General features: G+C 46.5%; 2 protein-coding genes across 2 annotated transcripts; one reads left to right on the forward strand and one right to left on the reverse strand.

Annotated features, from left to right (window-relative positions):
- Positions 1-4,657: 4,657 nt before the first annotated feature.
- Positions 4,658-11,797, reverse strand: UNG (uracil DNA glycosylase). Its single transcript, XM_067539480.1, has 7 exons — positions 11,339-11,797; positions 10,376-10,588; positions 10,153-10,248; positions 9,276-9,373; positions 8,378-8,466; positions 7,177-7,355; positions 4,658-6,623 (listed from the first exon to the last, which is right to left on the reverse strand). Exons 1-7 carry the CDS (start codon positions 11,429-11,431, stop codon positions 6,483-6,485), a joined length of 909 nt encoding a protein of 302 aa, XP_067395581.1. The 5' UTR covers positions 11,432-11,797; the 3' UTR covers positions 4,658-6,482.
- Positions 11,798-11,995: 198 nt separating this feature from the next.
- On the forward strand, positions 11,996-18,466 carry ALKBH2 (alkB homolog 2, alpha-ketoglutarate dependent dioxygenase). Its single transcript, XM_067539481.1, has 3 exons — positions 11,996-13,934; positions 14,667-14,865; positions 15,810-18,466. The coding sequence occupies exons 1-3, from the start codon at positions 13,664-13,666 to the stop codon at positions 16,117-16,119; spliced, it is 780 nt and encodes a 259-aa protein (XP_067395582.1). The 5' UTR covers positions 11,996-13,663; the 3' UTR covers positions 16,120-18,466.
- The last annotated feature ends 75 nt before the right edge of the window (positions 18,467-18,541 follow it).

The raw sequence follows: 18,541 nt of genomic DNA on the forward strand, positions 1-18,541 counted from the left end.
CGAGTAGGTTTTCTATAGAGAGTAATCAAATTTAAATAGAAAAATCCAGACACGAAAAACAAGAGCCCTTCCCATCTCAGAATGCTGCTGCCCCAGAGTGGGTCCCGAGAGAGGAATTCTCTTTCATATATTGTAAGGTCTCTGGCTTTGTTCTTTGGCTAACAGTAACAGCCATATTAGAAGAGACAGCAGCCATAAACCAAGATGCATATGGTCATATCTTCACATCCCCATCTAACTTATATCAACCAATGTAATATCAGGCTGTTAAGAAGACATTACTGTCCTACTGGCATCTACCACCACCAGATAAAGAAACAGATCTTAAGATGTTTAAAGAAAACTTTGTTCGATAGCATACTGTCTAGCAAGAAATCATTTATCAACAGGTGTGATTGTGAAATCTATACTTCCTTATTGTTTGGTCTTTATAGTTCTCGTTTATCTATTCTTTATTTGTATGGTTTCTGTTTGGTTCTTTAATTGTTTCTATCTGTTGCATAACTAAGTGTGCAATATTTAAATCAATTAAGGTGGTCTGTTATGATTGGTTAGATAATTATTTCGTAATATGCTAGGATTGGTCAAAAAATTATTTTGTAATATTTTAGTAAAATGATTGGTTAAGGTATAGTTAAGCAGGACTCAAATTTCACTATAAAACTGGGACTCAAGAGGGAGACCAGCTGGGAAGAAAGAGAAAAGGAAGAATAATTAGAAGGAAAGACCTGAAAGAAGACAACCTCCAAGACACAGCCCAAGATCAGAGCTGCTAGAATCCTCTGCACGGCCATGATGTGCAGCAACCAGACTCCAGACGAGACTGACCTTGCCCGGCCAACAGGGAAAGTCTGCCTGCCTGATCAGGATCGGTGAGCATAGCATTATATAATTAGCGTGTGTATTAGGTTTGCTAATTGTTAATAAATAGAGGTTACGAATATTAGTGTGTAAGATTCTCTCACTGTTAATTATTTGGGAGTCAACTGTGCCCAGTGTTCCCTTATTATTTTAATTATATACTGAGCACAAGACACAACACTGATCATAACCAACCTGTCTGGCAGTTAAACACAGTTCAAATAGTTTAGCCAGTTTTTCTGTCCTTTATTCCTGTAGCAAACGAAAAGTTCCTATAGACTTCATTTGTAACTTATACAACTTTTACAAAAACATTACAGCTGAATTTGCAGCAAATTGGCCGACTCTTGCTTTTTGTTGATGTTTACATGCATATTGCATACTGTATATTAACTAACAATGAAAAAACAAAATAAAAATTGGGGTAATACATTTGTCAGACTAGAAATAAAAGTTCACTTCTGGAAGTGGCATATCCCCAGCTCCTTGTAACAAAATAATGGTCACAAGGACATGTCACTTGGGGTAACCTGAGATTTTTTTGTCACATACAATCTGTCAAAACCCAGCTCCTTATTCCAGTCCTCTGTACAAACTGGAAGTGGGATGGGCACATCCGATCTCACACCACAATGCTCAAGAATGAAGCTTTGGGACAGTGAGAGAATATCCCAACTCCTTCACAGCAATCAGACAGACATGAGGGCATGTCACTTGGGGTGACCTGAGACACGCTGCACATACAATCAGTCAAACCCAGCTCCTTATTCAAGTGTTGTGTAAAATATAGAAGAGAGGTAGAAGCATAGCAAGTGGCAGCATACTGCTCAAGAATGAAGCTTCAGGTCAACAAGTGCCATGTCCTAGCTCCCGCAGAAGAGTCTGTCGATCACGAGGACGCCTTACTTCAGGTGACCTGAAACTTAGTTTGTCACATACCAGTCAAAAACCAGATCCTTCCTGGGTTATTTAATCAATAAATAATTAAGTAATTTGATTATTATCATCAGATTCAATCGTATTAAGTTTATGAAATTTCTAAAAACTTAATCTCACACTGATGTATTTGTAAATAATGTTGACTTTTAAATAGGAAGCTGGTACCACAGATAGAGAGCCAACTTCAGCTTCTTATATGATTTTTCACTGCACTTTTGGGATTCTAAGCTCTTCCTCTGGTGGTTAATTTACTATGGAACCTGACCACTGTTGCTTTCTTTTGAGACAGAATATTTTGCTGTTTGGGAGGAAAAGTTTACAACACAGAGCAGGGAGTTGTAATCTTTTTGGGGGATGAATTTCCATTAAAGTTTCTCTGTTTATCTCAAGGACGTGATAAAGAGAAATAAAACCTCACAACTGGATTGCCTTTCTAAGCAAAGACAATAAACCATAGCTGATCAGAGGCTCGTACCAAAGTACAGAGGTTAAAATCTTGCTTTAGATCACAGATGAGAGAGTCTGAAGGTATCATTCTAAGCGTTGTCTAACCACATAATCAAAACCACACACCACGGAAGAGAGGCCCAGGATTACAAGAGCAGGACAACCATGCAAACTAGGCCTGAGATGCATTTTCAGAGCTGGAGGGGAAGTCCAAGCCATTGTTTCTAGGACACTCATCGCTCAGCTTGCCCACCCTTTTAAAAAGAAAAAATGAAGCCTGGTTTTTCAATAAACCCTCTGCCACGACCCCTGCATGGGCAGTGACAGACCATGGTGCAAGTAACAGGCAAGCAAACCCTCAAGACATCTGATTTAAAGACAGGTGGCCAGAGCGGACAGGTTCCTCCTGCTTTGCTTTCCCCTCACGAAATCAGGGCCTCGCTCACCGCTGTCTGATCTCCCCCCCTTTCCTCATGTAGGGGTTACCTCTGGAGCGGCGGGTTGGCTCCACAAGCCCGGGGCATTTAGAGCCATTTGTTGGCGGCTTAATCCAGCCTCCGACTGGACCAAACACACCTGGCGCAGGACCCCAGCCAGGCTTCTAGTTTTGTACCTGCCACCGGGCCATCCCCGCCCCGGCTGGGTTCAAGGCCTTTCAGAACCAAACTGGCCCAGTAGCTGCCCTGGACCAACCCGAAGGAAGCGAAGCAGCAACCCCGAGAGAGAAACCAGGGCGGCTGGCCCAGGAGCCGGTCCCGTTTCAAAGGGAATTGGGAAGGTAGCTGCCTGGCCAACAACAGCCAGGCCAGGGCCCTCCTCAGCCTTCCCTGCCCCTCCAGGCTGGCCAGGCTCCTGGCGCCAGGCCGGCCGTGGGCATGGCTCACCTGGCCCCAGGGCTCCCCTGCCAGGGGGAGGAGAGAGGAGAGGAGAGGGGGGCTACCAGCTCTGAGGCCGGGCTGGACACCTGCTGAGGCGGGCTGCGCTCACCACCAATCCGGCTCTCTCCCGCCCCCTCGCAGCCCAGCCAGGCCCAGGCGCACTGGGGGCGGCGGGTGTCCCTGAGCGACCTGCCTCGCCTCGCCTCGTCTCTTAGGCCGCGTGGGGCGCCGCCTCAACGCGGCCCCGGAGCGCAGGGCGCGGGGCCTCCGCCGCGGCTGCCACGCACTCACCGCCCAAGCGCCTGGGGTTGCCATGGGGACCGGGCCGGGGCTCGTGAGGGGATCTCCCCCGGGGCTCGGGGCCCTCCGCCCGTCCCCCCGCTGCGTGGAGGCGCAGCCCGCGGCTCTGCCCCGGCCGGGGTGATAGGCGGCTCCGCGCCGGTCCGGTCTTGCCGCGGGAGCGGTTGGGGGTGTGGGGGTGTCAAGGGGCACGTGCGGTTAGAGCAGCCTGGTGTAGAGGTGATGTTTGCAGGGGGCCCCTGGACATGCTCGGCCCCTCACCCCCCAGCTCTCGAGCGAACTGGCTCCGCTGCGCCCTGCCGTCACCGGCGGGTTCCCCTGCCCAGCACAGGCTGGCCGCCACAGCCGGGCGAGGGAGTTCACACGCGCCTGCGAGGAGGGAGGTGTCAAAACCAGTCTTTGTGTCAAAGCCTTTCTGGAGGTAGGTGCAAGCCCCACTCACGCAGGTAACCGGAGTTTGCAGGCGGGGGTCTCTCAGCCCTTCATGAGAGGGAGTGCAAACCCACAGCATTCCATCCAAAAACAGAGTATGTGACATACTGGAAATATTGCCACTGGAGTTTTACAAATGCCCATAAAAGTTCTGTATACCAGCATTAAGGCTAGAGGCCAAGTCTTGTAATTCGTTAAGTAATATTCTCCATTAGGATCAGTAGGGAATGTCCCCTAAAGTCTGCTGCATAAGGGGCTAAGAGAAGGGCCTCAATTACTGAAGAATATAGAGGCCCAATGTGATGGAAAGTGAGAAACTTGCACATGTAAAACATTTGCAGAAGGAAACAAGTGATAATTGTTTCAGCCACGATGTAGGTTGCCAATACAGGTAATGGGCATATTTCATACAGTGTGCTTTATATTTTCTTCTGTGGGTGATAAGATATTTTTTGTTTTTTAATTTACAGTATGCTAGCTGAGAAACAGTGTCAGAAGGTGATCAGCTTTGTTTGACTCTTACAATAAAAGGAAGATATGGACGAGGTGACCCATTAGGTTTTATTTTCATTTGAATTACCATATTTAGAATTACCAAAACATTTTGAGAGGAAGAATAGATTTGTGAATATAGAAAGCAGGATGGAGAATTGGGAGTCAAAGTGCAAGTTCAAAGATCACTATGTTTAATATGAATATATTTCGGGAAACAGTCTTCAGCCCGGTTGTAAGAGAAAACATTTACAATAAGAGGAACTTAAAATGTGGAAGCTAAGTAAAATGATTCCAGCACAACAGCATAAAGAAAGTAAAATTTTTATTTAAAAATCAACACCACAGTTAAACAATATGTACAGAGAACATGTAGAACCTTTTCTTTTGTACTAGTGTTACCTACTGAGACAAAGATTCAGAAATGGCTTCTCCTTACATAGGTACTAGTATAGTGTAAAATGTACTAGTATAGTATAAAATAAGTATGCAAATTCACAGAAAGGGATAAACTTTTTCTCTAGTCAATGGAAGTTAATAGAAAAGTATCAATTCAGAGCTAGATTTGAAATCCTAGAATTTGAAGGCCCCACCTTGCTCCCCTGACATCAGTGGGAGTTTTGCCATCAACTTTGTGGGAGTAGAATGAGGTCTTTAATTTCTTTTGAAGCCAGCCATCATGGTGGCAAACAGGTCCTTTGCTCCATGAACATTTTGCTCTGTCACTTCCATACTGCAGTTCACAATGTATTGAAAATAAAAAGAATAAAAAAAGGAATGGCACTAATCTGCTTTGAAATAGTTGACTCAACTCCTGTAGATCTAACTCAGGCAAAACTTCTATTGTTTTCAATGGGAGTTTTAACTGAGCAAATATTGCTGGATCAGTATGGCATGAGAAGTAAGTTTGCACAACATAACCAGATGCCAAATGGAGACTATGAACAAGATTCTTCCCTCTTGTGACATGCTAAAGAACAGATTTATCTTTTCAGAAGAAGGAACTCTTCAGGGGATGTAACTTTAGAGATGCTAGGCACCTCCAACATTAGACCAGCTCTGAATGAAAGTAAAACTGTAATTACTGGGGGTCCAAGAGTGAAATGCAGACAATTCTGTTCATTCATGATTGTGAAATGCACAGGACCAATTCTACCTGAGGTGTCCTGATTTTTCAACATGTTTGAATATACTGTAAAGTGATGTGAAAGATCCTAATACCATCCCAAAGGATCACCTTGAAGTTCAGCTCTCATCAGCAGGTACGTATGCAGGTGACATAAGACACATTAAGTAACATGAGAACACTTCTTCTGAAAGTCAAACTGTTGTGGTAGTTCGAAGGATGCATTATGCCCAATGGAACTTTGATGGCATTAAACTTACCAAAAAAAAAAAAAAAAAAAAAAAAAAAAAAGTACTTTGCATATGAAAAAAAAAACCCACCACAAATATTGATCACAACTTCCCCCAACTATCAGGGATGTTAGCCATGAAATCCTCAGGGAGTTCAAAAGCATGTTTCATAACAACATGTATCTAGTCCAGCTGTCTGATAGAAAATAATATTTTAAGCAGAAACACATCAACATCTGGAAACTTAAACTGGGCCAAATAGATCTTTAGCAGAACAAACAATAACTAGCTTTTTTGCTGTGAGAGTACAAAGGTGCTTCCATTTTCCCCAAATAATAAGATCTAGATTTAAACAGAGAAATAGAGGGGGGAGGGGGGAATAGCAAATACGGTGTTTCACTAACCGTAAGAGGGTGCTCACAAGAATTGAATTTCTTATGAGTCTAACTCAATATGAGAATTCCCTATATAGTCCCATTAGATCAAAGAATGGGCATGGTTTTTGTTTTTTCTTAGTTGGAGACCAGGCTCAACAGATTTTAGCTTAAAAAATTTGACAACCTAGAAGTTATATTATTCTTTAGCTCAAACTCTGGTTTTCCCCTTAATATAAAAAGGGGATTTAAAGGTAGCACTTCTGCAACAATAGGCCATTTTGTTTCTTAATTAGATCAAAGTCTAAAGAATAATTCTCATGCTAGTCCAATTTTTCAGGAATGGGATGATTCTTGATGTAGGGACTACTTCAGATCACATTCCCAAGTTCATGTTTGTAGCTCAGAGTGCTCTCCAGTCAATGGGCTTCTTGCCAGACTTCTTCAGCAATTCGTTGGTTTTAGAGAAATGACGACAGCCGAAGAACCCTCTGTGCACAGAGAGAGGAGAGGGATGGACGGTCTGTAGAATATGGTGGCGTTTCTGTAAGAGGTCACAGATAATAAAAGAATGAGAAACTTTGCATGTTTTCAGATCCTAGATTGAATTTTCTCATCTCTGCTATTACCAAATACTTGCAATTTCATTTCTGCATTTCTTCAGTATTCAAGTTAAAAACAAGAGCATATAGCTTTGCCATGAAGCCCAGGATTTCTCTACTCAATAAATGGCTGTATTTCTAATAAACAGCAATAACAAAGAGTGTAAGTTGGTCCAGGACGTTTCTTGGGGGAGATGAACTACATATTATAATGTTGAGGCTCTCCATGCAACAGTATCTTCATTTCTTTTACTTTGATTGTTCTTGTTCCTAGAGGATAAGCAATCTTGGAACAGGAAGAGGTAACAGAAGTTGACAGGTACAGCCTGCCTTGAGACCCTTAACTGACTACTTGTTTTTTTACATTTAATAGTAGGCAGCAGCAACCAGTTTTTCCACTTAACACCAAAAGCCCCCTGTAGAAGGCATTGGACCGAAATGCCCCAAATGAAGCAAGAAGCAATGAGATTTCTAGAAAGAAGAATTAAACCATACCCTATCAATAGAGCTGCCTTTCTTCTGTGCATAAGCTCCCCACAACATGAAGACAAGTCCTTCCGAATTACTGTTTAGCCAGGACACCACTGCATCAGTGAATTGCTCCCAGCCTTTTTCCTTGTGAGAAGTAGGTTGGTGTGCTCGGACTGTGAGGACAGCATTGAGCAAAAGTACTCCTAATCACAAACAAGACATATAGATATCAGTGTGGACACAGAAAACATGACTGTTTGCAAAGTAGTAAGCTTTCTCTTCCTGTTTTTCTCTGGATCTTCAATGGTAAAAAAAAAAATCATGTAAACAGTTGTCTTCCGTTCACGGGAACTATAGATGAGACACACCAAGTACAGCGTTTTCAAACAATCCATTTGTAAGAAGCAGGGAGGAAATAATTCATGAAGAAACCCATCTAAGAAACAGACCCATTTAGGTCTAAATATAGTTTAATATATAAATTAATAGGTTTTAGTGGATTTTCCTTTAAAGTTACACAGCCTGCCTGCATAAACAGATTTACCACTATAATGCTGAGTCAATATCATTAACACTATATTGAAGTCAGAGATTAACTCTGACATTCATGAGATTTTCAGTAATGACACTCTATAATCATTCATTAAAATTAAGCTGCATGCCCATTGCGGAATGGTTAATAGCTTTACACAATTATGAAGATTTCCCAACCTGCAACCAAGCACAGTATTTTCACAGACACTTGACCCTTATTGAAAAAGCAAAACAAACAAATAAATGGATGCTATTTCACTCATCCATCAAAAAGCTATTCCCACTGGCAAATAGAATTTTGCAAGAGTTATTAGAGAGAATATACTTCAAGAAAAATTGTAAACTCTTTTGTCTTTGTTAAAAAAGACCAGCATATTGCACTTGTGCTTTGTTGGGAGAACATGAAGACAATCACATAGATAAAAGGTCAAGGCTGAATTGGCTAAGCTGCTCATAAACCACACACTTGCTTTTTACATGCTTGAACTCAGTATTATTTAACTACTTTATAAACATTAAAAAGTGGTGCTGGTGGTGGTGGGGGTTTGGTTAAATGGTTCCTTTTAACAAATCTCAGCCAGGTAGTTTTGAAGTACCAATATCTAGATAAACATTGCTGCCATAACCCGCTCACTGAGGAGGAAGAGCCCCACTAAATGAAGAACCCAGGAATGTTGAACTGATTAATTACCTTGCTTGGCCCACCCAGTTAGATCTCCATGGCCAGGATGGGTGAAATCTTCCATGTCTGTAGACAGCTCTTTATAAATATTTTCTAAACTGCAAACAAAAATAATGATTTTGTGTATTACAGCTGGAACTTTTACCAAGAACTAAATAGTTGATCTAGCATTCCAGGCGCTTCATTCAATTCCCATTTAGGAAAGTTATAGCCATCTGGTATATCTGAAGTGTATGACAGGTCCTTTTCTTCACCTCTCCTTTAATTAATACCAAGTTGTCACTGATCCTGCAAGCTTTTATGCAAATGCTCATTTTAGCAATCTCACTGAAGACAATAGGACCACACATCTGCTTGAAGTTAGGCATCTGCTTAAGGATTTGAGGCCTGAGTAAATAGGGCCATAGAATGGTCTCTCTGTGCAATACAGGAGGACAACCAAGTTTAATCCAATCCATTTAGAAAATAAATAGATTTGTGAAACCAACACAACAATAGCTTTTCTGTGCCATCAGGCTGCAGTCCACTCCTTTGTAAGGCCCTGATACTGCAACTGGATCTACATGGACAAACCCAATTTTGTAGAATTGGAGCCTAAATTTTTGGAATACATCACCTTCTTGGAGAAGCCAGAAGTTTAGGTAGAATACACCAATTTATTTTTGTAGTAATTCTTTCTCAGAAAGCATATACCTTAACATTCAATACAAGTTACTCTTTTGAAACCTTTCCGTTCCCCAACGGTTAAAATACTCTGTCATAGGTTATAAAATTAAAATGGTCAGCAAATCACAAAACAGTTACCTCAAAGGCAGTCAGAAAGGCAAACTCACAAACACTGTATGCTTATAAATAACCTACCCAGTAAATAATGGCAGAGTTTTACACAGACAAAGCATAACCATACCTGGGCGGAGGTGGAACAGGTCTCTGGACACTAAAGCAGAGTCCATGAGCTTGATTGGGGCCATGATAAGGATCTTGTCCCAAGATGACAACCTTTACCTGAACACAGACACTAATTATGCTGGGTTATCAGCACATGTTTCTTAATATCTCAAAATAGCCAGAATTTTATGTATTGCTAAAAAGCAAAAGTTTCTAGGTCAGAACCAAGCTGCATCCGAAAGAAGGAAGTGCAGAAGGGGCAAAGAGAGGCCAAGAAGACAGCTATGTTTTTAAAAGCAATATGTTGCAGTCATGAATGGATATTAATCACTATTTCAGTATCTGGATGAGAAAGTAGGGAGCAAAGTATAGAAACACAACAGGAAACAAATCAGTGCTCACATCCTTCAGGCCCTCCTGTAACACAAGCATCAGGAACTGCTGCTCTCTGCCCCCCCTTTACACAGCCCAGGTGGTGAAAGTGACCTGGATGTAGGGAGCCCTCTGGTAGCTTCTTGCTCCCCCCTCAGAGTCCCCTAGGCTGTGGGGAGGAGCAGTTTTGGAGGTGGAAACAAGCAGCAATACCTGCCAGGTCTGTTTCCCCAGGTGGACACAGGAGGGAGTTGCAGGGGTCAGGGGTGAAGCTAGAGTCAGGAGCCCACAGGGATTAAAGGCAAAAGGGAAGTGGGGAGCCCATGGGACTAGGGACAAGTGCCCACAGGAGCGAGGGGGTCAAACTCAGAGGCTTGCTATGTGAAAGGGGTCAGCAATATAAGATGTTTGAGAACCACGGGTCTAGTGTCTGAGCTATCATCATTCATCAAAAACACCAATAAACAGCCAATCCCCCCCTCTCTTCCCTGCTCTGCAGCGCTGCTGGCCCCAGGGGCACTTACATCTCTGATGTCGCACATCTGCGTCCAGGTGAAGACTTGCTGCGGGGGTGGGTAGATGGTGTGATGTTTGCGCTCCTCTGTTACAAATGCCATTAGCTAGAGGGAACAGGGGAGGGCGGTGCACGGTCAGTAGAGCGAGGGAGAGGGGCAGGCACCGAGCAGCTCCAGACGAGCTGCAGCAGAGCGACCCTCACCCCAGGTAACGGCTCCTGCGCGCCCTCACCTGGGTGAAGTAGGGCTTAGCGAACTCCCCCGCCAACTGCCGCCTCCAGCCCTCTCCGAAGCCTGGGGGGACGCTCCGCGAAGCGAGTCTCTGCAGAGCCGCCTCCTTGTTCCTGCGGATCCGCTCCAGCTGCTCGGGGCTCAGCGGGGGGGAGCAGGGCGAGGCCTTCCCTGTTTCATCTTCTGCCGGCTTCGGCTTCTTGGCGGAGTTGGCCTGGAGGTCGCGACCGAAGAAACGGCTACTGGGGATGCGCAGCGCGCAGCGGCCCAGCCCAGCGTGGGGAAGCCAGGCGCCGGCAAAGCCCATTGTGGAGGGGGCGAGCCAGGTCCAGCCAGCACAGCTCGCTCCCAGCTGCCGCGGGCCGGGGTACCGTAACCTCAGGCGGCTCGCACCGGCACCCGGCAAGGCCCGGGAGGTGGCGGCGGCGGCCACTCTAAAAACCCCCAGCCTAGGAGGGGTTAAGCGACACTTGCTTCCGGGGCTGCGGAAACACGTGGCCACTTCGCGGGAAAACAGCGCGTGTCCGTGTCCCCCCCAGTGGAGCGCCCTTCCCATTGGACGTTCAGCAACGGAAGGCGCGCCCGGCAGCCTAGCCCCGCCCTCCCCTTCCTCATTGGCCACTGGCAGGGCCACCGCTCTCCTTATTGGCCCCTGACTATGAAGACCCGCCGATGGACCTCTCCACGGGATCAGCCTCCGCCCAGTCAAACTCCTCCGATTGGCCACGGAGAATAGAAAACAGCTCGCTATTGGCCAGTGGTCACCGCAGTGCGCCCGGGCCCACCCCTCCCATCTCAGCCTGCCCTCCCATTGGACCGGGGGTCAAAGAGAGCCCTCCTATTGGTCAATCAACCAAACCGGCGCCGCTTTTAACTGGCGGGCCTTTTGAATGAGATCTGCCGGCAGCACCTGCCTCGCACGGCAGCCTCGGCCCCAGACCCCACGCAGCCCCTCAGGCGGTACCTCAGCATCCCCGCCCTGCGCCGGGGAGCGGCCCCGCTTCCTCGGGGGCGCCGCCGCGCTGAAGAACGAATGCAGCGTCTTCTGGCCGATCATACCGGCGGCGGGTGAGCTCCGCGGGAACGGCCGGCTGGGGAGGGACGGCCCCGTCCACAGGCGAGCCTCGGCGGCCCGACCAGGCGGGGGATAGGCGGCCCCTTCCCCCACGGGACCCGGCGGAGACAGTGGCCGGCAAGCGACCGCCCGCCCGCCTCGCTGGAGCCCTGGACTGACTGACCGAAATTGGCGCCAAGCGAGTGCGCATGCGCAATAAGGAAAGGGGAAGGGGCTGTGGCGGTAGCACGTGGCTGGGGGGGTCCCTGGGGAGCAGTCGGCGCCTGCGCAAAGGGCTTGTCTCCGCCGCCCCCTGGCTGGGGCCTCGTGCACGTGGGTAAAGAAGCCAAGCCGGGGGGAGGGGGGGAAATTCCCGAGCCTGGCGCAGATTCCCTGCTTCCTTCACCCCCCCCCCCGTCTTCCGGTGGCTCTATCCCCTCCCCCACCACTGGCTCAGTGACCCATCTTTGGAGCGATCCCCCCTCCCCCCGCTTGGAGGGGGGAGGCTGCGGAGGGAACAACAAAGGCGGCGGTTCCCTGGACCCCCTCCCCCGGCCGCGAGCCCTGCGCAGGAGTAGGCGCAGAGCGGGGGGAGGACGCGGCAGCTGGCAGCCCCGCCACGCGGTCCAGGGCTTTCATCGCACAGCCCATTGGGGGGCGGGAATAAGGGCCCGTGGAGGGTAATACATTGTAGAGCAGGCGGCTGCCATCCGCCCGCCCCCGGCAGAGGGAGGTGAACGCCGTGGAGGGGCGGGTGCCTGTGCGGACTGAGTGCGGAGCGCTGCAATCCAAGTTTCGCATTGTTACTGAGATGGCTAGCACCTAGCGGCCTCACACAGCAGGGCCCCCTGTGCTAAGCACTACACAGACACTGCCCCCCTTCCCTGGGTACGCTGAATAAGGCGGCAGTGACTCACCTGAGATCACCCAGCCAGTCGGGGCAGAGCTAAGACTAGAACCTAGGACTCCCCAGTGCCAGCCCGCCACCGTCTGCAGTAAACCGCACTGCTTCTTACCTGCTGCTGAAGACACGGGGGCCCGGAACCCTGTGGCCCTGCCAGTACTCATGTGAACAAGAGTTTACACACCAGTTTCACTCCATGCATACCCCTCATACCCTCTCCTGCCGGGTTCCCTTTGCATTTAGCTGATCTCCTAAATACACCCACATAAAAATATATATATATATAACATTTAAAGAATTGTCACACTAAGATGGCATTTGCCGCCGTCCCATCATTCACTCGGCTGGGCTGTTTAGATTGTAAACTCTGTGGCAGAGGGACCGTCTATACTACTCTGTACAGCACCTCACTATGGAGGCCTCGTTCTCGATTGGTCTTTAGGTGCACCTTTAATAAAACTGATTAATAGTATTAATAACTGATCTGGTATAAATCCCCTGTTTGTTCAATTGCTTGGCAAAGGAGCCAACACCCCTGTAACATGGATCTCCGAATGCATGCATGAAATCCAAGCTTCAGTTAGCTGGGCCAGAAAAATTAAGAGCTATGCTGTAATGAGCGTTTACTAAGCCATGCACATTAGGTCAAGGGTCATAACTGAGCTTTGTAAAGCCTTATATGAAGCCCTCGAAGGCAGCAATGTTTGGCACAGTCGCCTGTTCTCCAGGGCCATGCACACTTCAGACGCTCTAAGGAACTGGATAGATTCAGCTCTTAGGTTGCTGATCTTTTTATACGTGCTTCTAAGAAGATCCAGTAGGTGGTGCCGGTGGACCTTGCTGCAAGTTTTTCGGAACAAAACAATCCTCTGGGCGGGGGAGCTGAGCAAGGGAGGAACCATCAGGCAGGAAGTGGTGGGAGGGAAGTAGCTGGGGCTGCTGGAAATCAGGCCTGGGTCAGCTGTTTGTGATCTGGATGTCTTTAGCCAGCTGACAGCCAGGCCAGCTTCAGTGGAGACCTCACTCGTGATCTGTCTGGCCCTAGGAGCTTCACCCAGGTGTGAGGATAACTCAGGAATGACTGAGTGCGTTGGAGCCTGTATTCCACTCCACAGAGATGCAGCCGATTCCCCATCTCAGTTAGGATTCACATTAAGGTATTTTTAAGTCTCTGTTACTTGGCAGCAAGGATTTTACAGATGTGTTTCAAAGCATTTAAAATCTCCCAGGTCACTAGTTCCAGGAAGCCTAGAATCACCAGAGTGAAATCCTGTCAGGCCCTTTAGTTGCAGGTGGATGGCTGTCCCTTAGGTTCTCAGAGACAGCTAGGAATGGATAGGTTCTTGGTCAAAAGGGCATCCCCAGGCAAGAACAAACAAGAACCTTTAGAGACGAAGGGAGGAGACCTGGACTGTGCCAGAGATGGGGAAGAGAAGAAAAGGCCCAGGTCGGAAATACCAGGTACAGATGAGTCCTTGGTGCATTCTCCATGGAAGCAAATCCGGGCTGAGGGTCTGAACTGCGATTACAAGATCCTCTTTAGCAAAATGGAGGCCGACAAGATTTTCCAGGAGCTGGAAGAGGAAGTGGAATATTTTGAAGGTAAGCAGACTAAGTGGGACCTAATGTCTCTTCCATCTCCAATTGCCATGACACATTCTGCCTTATGACTTCAGTGCGGAGTTGAATAAGAGGGAGGAAGTTTTTATGCATAAGGCTCAATCCTACATTCAGTCTGCATGCTCAGATGCTTACTTCTAAGTGGATTCCCATTGGCTTTAATGGGAGTAAAGGTCCCAACGGGTTGATGTGTTTGCAAGATCAGGCCCATATCATAGCGGGTAAGTGGCAAACATAGGTTCTGATCCTTCAGAGATGCAGGATCAAGACCACAGTATGAAACATGAGAAACATATGAAAGGGGAAAGGATTCAAGGTTTTAGTTCTGTTGTTTCACAGTTATCCCCTCATTCAACAGCAGGGAGTGATGTGGGAGAAGCTCAGGGCACTGTGCTGCTGTATTTCCATCCCTCCCCCACAGTCTCATACGTTACAGATCTCTAGTGTTTAGCAGCTTCCTGTTATTTTTTTGGACAGCAACACTTTTAAAAATGGACAGTTTTTAAGCTAAGATGTGCAGCATCATTTTGTTGCATTGTAATTTTAAGTCATACTCAGAGCAGCTCCACAACAGGGAATGTGTTGTACTCGGCTCTCTATAGACAGAATGTTTGCTAATTGCACTTGTCCTAACTCTAAACTTTGAAAAAACACTGCTACATAGCTGCCTAAGGACAAATTGGTCTTGACTTTCCCAAACGTTTATTTAAACAGGTGATCTTACCAAAGTGCAGGTGTTTGGCAAATGGCACAACATCCCAAGGAAGCAGGTGACCTATGGAGATCCTGAGCTAACATACACTTACTCTGGTGTTACCTTTCGTCCTAAGCCATGGATCCCAGTTCTCAACCGGATCAGAGAGCACATCAGCCTGGCCACTGGACACACTTTTAATTTTGTTCTTATTAACAGGTAACATTTGATTTCTGATGGCAGTAAGCATGGCTCTGTTCAAATGACAGTTTGATTGTAGGACATTTTACTAATCAGGTATCATTAAGCAGTTATTCACCACTTCATTTTACCCTTGGAAAGGAATCTGTGGATACAGAAATTCCAATTTAGTGTTAACTAGCTAATAGAGTACTTGGCTGCATTTGAAAACCTAAGCTCTTTCTTTTGTAGTATCTAAATGATGGAGATAGCTCTGTTACTGCTGAATGACTACACACCTGGGACCAATACTGAATTCCTGTTGAGACAAGGAGTAGGCTCAGCTGAGCAGCATCCCAGTGACTGCACATCAAGCACATAATTGCTGTTTGAACTGGGTGGGGGGAGGGATGAGAGAGAAGTAGAGAGGCTTCTCCCCCAACCCCCTTGTTTGTCTGGAACACATGAGGTGGCATATTTTCAATGTGCTCTGCAGAAGAGTCACAGTAAACTCCAGCACATGCTCGGAAACTCCTTTCAATTCAAGCCCTGCACAGAATGCAGATTTGTCTGTGAGGCTAAGGCTATAAGTGTGTGAATTTTAAACCCTTGTGGTTAAATTTCAAGAGAGCCCCTCAAGTACTTGGAATAATATTCCCCCTCTCTCTTATTTGTGTAAATGTGCATTGATGCGTTTGAAAGTCAGGAGCTAAGAAATTGGCTGCAAACAAGTGTAGTGCAAGCTTTCCTGTACACTAGTCTGTCCCATCTAGATCTAACTAGCAAGTGTGTGTGTCAGCTTTGTGTGGTGGGAAAGTATCTGTGAGGATGAACACTAGACTCCTTTGTGACTAAATTAAGACTTGAACTTTGGCTTCCAGTGACGGAAGGATAGCACACTTACACTCTCCGTTTGTGTGTGTGTGTATAAAATAAATACATACGTACAGTTGATAGAACTAATTTAAACCTCCCCCTCACAGATATAAAGATGGCTGTGATCACATCGGCGAACATCGAGATGATGAGCGAGAATTGGTTCCCCGGAGTCCCATCGCATCGGTGTCCTTTGGAGCCTGCAGGGACTTTTTCTTCAGGCATGGCGCTTCCCGAGGGAAAAATGCCTCATGCCACATTGAGCCAGTCAAGCTGCAGCTTGCCCATGGCAGCTTGCTGATGATGAACTACCCCACCAACATGTACTGGTATCACAGCCTGCCCACCCGCAAGAAGGTGCTAGGCCCAAGAATCAACTTGACGTTTCGGAAAGTGATGGCTTTAACAAAAAAATGAAGCAATATAACAACCAAACATCTTGCTTTAACAGTCCCTTTTACCTCTGAAAATGAGAACTTTCTTCCTGTCGTAACCGTCAATTTCTCTTTCAAACACTGCCTTTTACTTTGCATATATAGCAAGAGATATGAACCTTGCTGTGGTGCAAGCTGTCACATGAGTGTATTTAAACCAGGTGGAATATTACACAGTTGTTTAGATACAAATACTGCAACCACTTGATCTTGGGTGTCAAGATTATATTCCTACAGCTAGGCACAGCTATAGCCTGATGATATATTTTTTTCACTGCTGTTCTCCTTGGTTCAGGAAGGAGGTTTATTTTTTAAGCTCATGGTAGTCTTATCAGTGACTGCACTGTTTTGTTTTTTTTTGTTTTTTTTAAGGCTCAAGTGTGTACAACTGTCTTCTAAACACTAACGTACCATAAAATGTAATAATTCCCAGTAAGTCTGAAACGTATACAAATGAGTCCTGGATATTTTTTAAACAAAACAAGATTCTTCTACAAGAAGGGAATGCTGATTGTTTAAATGACAAACTTTCTCTTCATCATTTACAATGTGATTGTAATTAGTGCAGGTTTGGAAACAGGACGGCACAGTTCTGGAGCTTCTGAAGATGTACACCAAAAAAGCAATGAGAACGGTTAAGCTACCTTACAGTATTGTGGTTCTTGACAATGCTTTGTCCAGATGGATTCCACTTCTGTTTGTGTATGTGCCTAAGATTGATTCTTTTGGCCAGTGTCCATTGGGATTGCATCTGCACTTTAGATAACTTCACACTCCCACTACCTGAGGGCATAAGGGGCTGAGCAGGCCTCACTGTCCCTCAGCTCCTTCGCCAGTACAGAAGCCAGGCGGTATAGAACGAATCATCATGAAGCCCTGCACATCAGTGGCAGTGGTCACTGAATATGCTGCTGTATCAGATGGATCCGGAGCTGCCTGCAGAGATGTTTGACCCATTAACTACCCCTCAGACACTTTTAGTGCTGTGGAAGATTCTCTGTGAGTTACAACTATCTGAACTGGGACAAGGTGTTGCAATTTCAGAGCAGTGCCTGACGACTGGAAATATGCAGCTGCAGACTAGTTGAGGAGTTAGACCTTTACTTGGTACTGAGAATGTCTTCAGAGCCATGTAAGTCTGTGCTGGAAACACCTGCACCATGGAAGCTGGTGTCAGAATCATGGGCACCAAGGTTATCGGTACCAAGGAGTTGGTAGCTGGGAAACTGCAGACCAGAATTTCAGGTAGCAGCACCTATGGGTACCTGGTGATCAGCTAGTACTGAGGTGTCAGAAGGACCCGATCTGGGCTGTGAACTGCCTTTTGGCTGAAGGCATGAACTGATTCAAAACCCTGGGGGGTATAGGGGAGGGTGATCCCTGCCTGTGCTTGTCGCTGGAGCAATGCCTCTTCCTACCTCTTTCAGACAACAGCTGGGTGGAAGAATGCGTGTCTGCTCTGCTGCACCCAGTAGCAGATCAGAGGGGTATGGTCTCTTAGAGCTGGGAGTTCAACAGGGCACTTGCTGAAAGAGAGAGAGGAAGATTAATAGGATTTTTAGCTTCAGGCTCTGAAGGGGCCCTCGTTGAGTGCTCTAGAAAGAGCAGCTTGAGAGGGGCTTCCCTGGAGTTCTGTATACTCCTGGAAAAGGAGTGGCAGAGTGAATGTTTATCAGGGATATATACCTTAGAGGAAGAAGAGGCTTCAAGAGTGTCCCTCATTGAGCAGTATAGCAGCTTTGCCAGAGGGACAAGTTTTAAATCCTGAGGATTTAGTCTCAGCCACAGTGACTGTGTAGTTGGCACCAGTGGTAGCCCCTAAGCATGCATACATATATACATATGTGTACTGCTAATAGGTGTAACAAAAACAACTATTAACTGTACTAACTATTGAAATTATACTAACCCAACAACTCCTCGCTCAGTGTGCAGAATAAGTGGGTGCTACGGGGGTTCTGTCTCACTGCCACAGGCGGTCAGAAGGGACTGATTGGGCTCGCTCTGCCCTATTTGCCCTCAGGTTGTGGGTGCAGACATGACCCCGCGAGACAATGCTGACCAACAGAATCCAAACTCATGCTGAGGGGGCCTATACACACAAACACTCCAAAGCACTGGTTGCCTAAACGTGTGCTGTAAGTGTGTGTTGTTGTAGTCCTCATGCTGATATTTTACTGTGTGTAACAGGATTTGTAATGCTAATTAAAATTTGAATACAACCTTGTCACTGTCTTGTGTTCAATCATGGAACACAGCAGATCAGGTGGTCACATGGGCTGGGATTGGAGGCCACTGCATTAGAAAAGGAAACATCACTGCTGACTTTTTACTCTTCCGTGCCTTTTGTTTCAAGACATCACCAAATGCCTCCATTTACTTTTCCTAGTAAGTTGGTTCTTTTA

Source organism: Emydura macquarii, unplaced genomic scaffold (assembly GCF_026122565.2).
Source record: "Emydura macquarii macquarii isolate MOO-44397 ecotype Brisbane River unplaced genomic scaffold, CSIRO-AGI_Emac_v2 contig_554, whole genome shotgun sequence".
NCBI classification, from domain to species: Eukaryota; Metazoa; Chordata; order Testudines; family Chelidae; genus Emydura; species Emydura macquarii.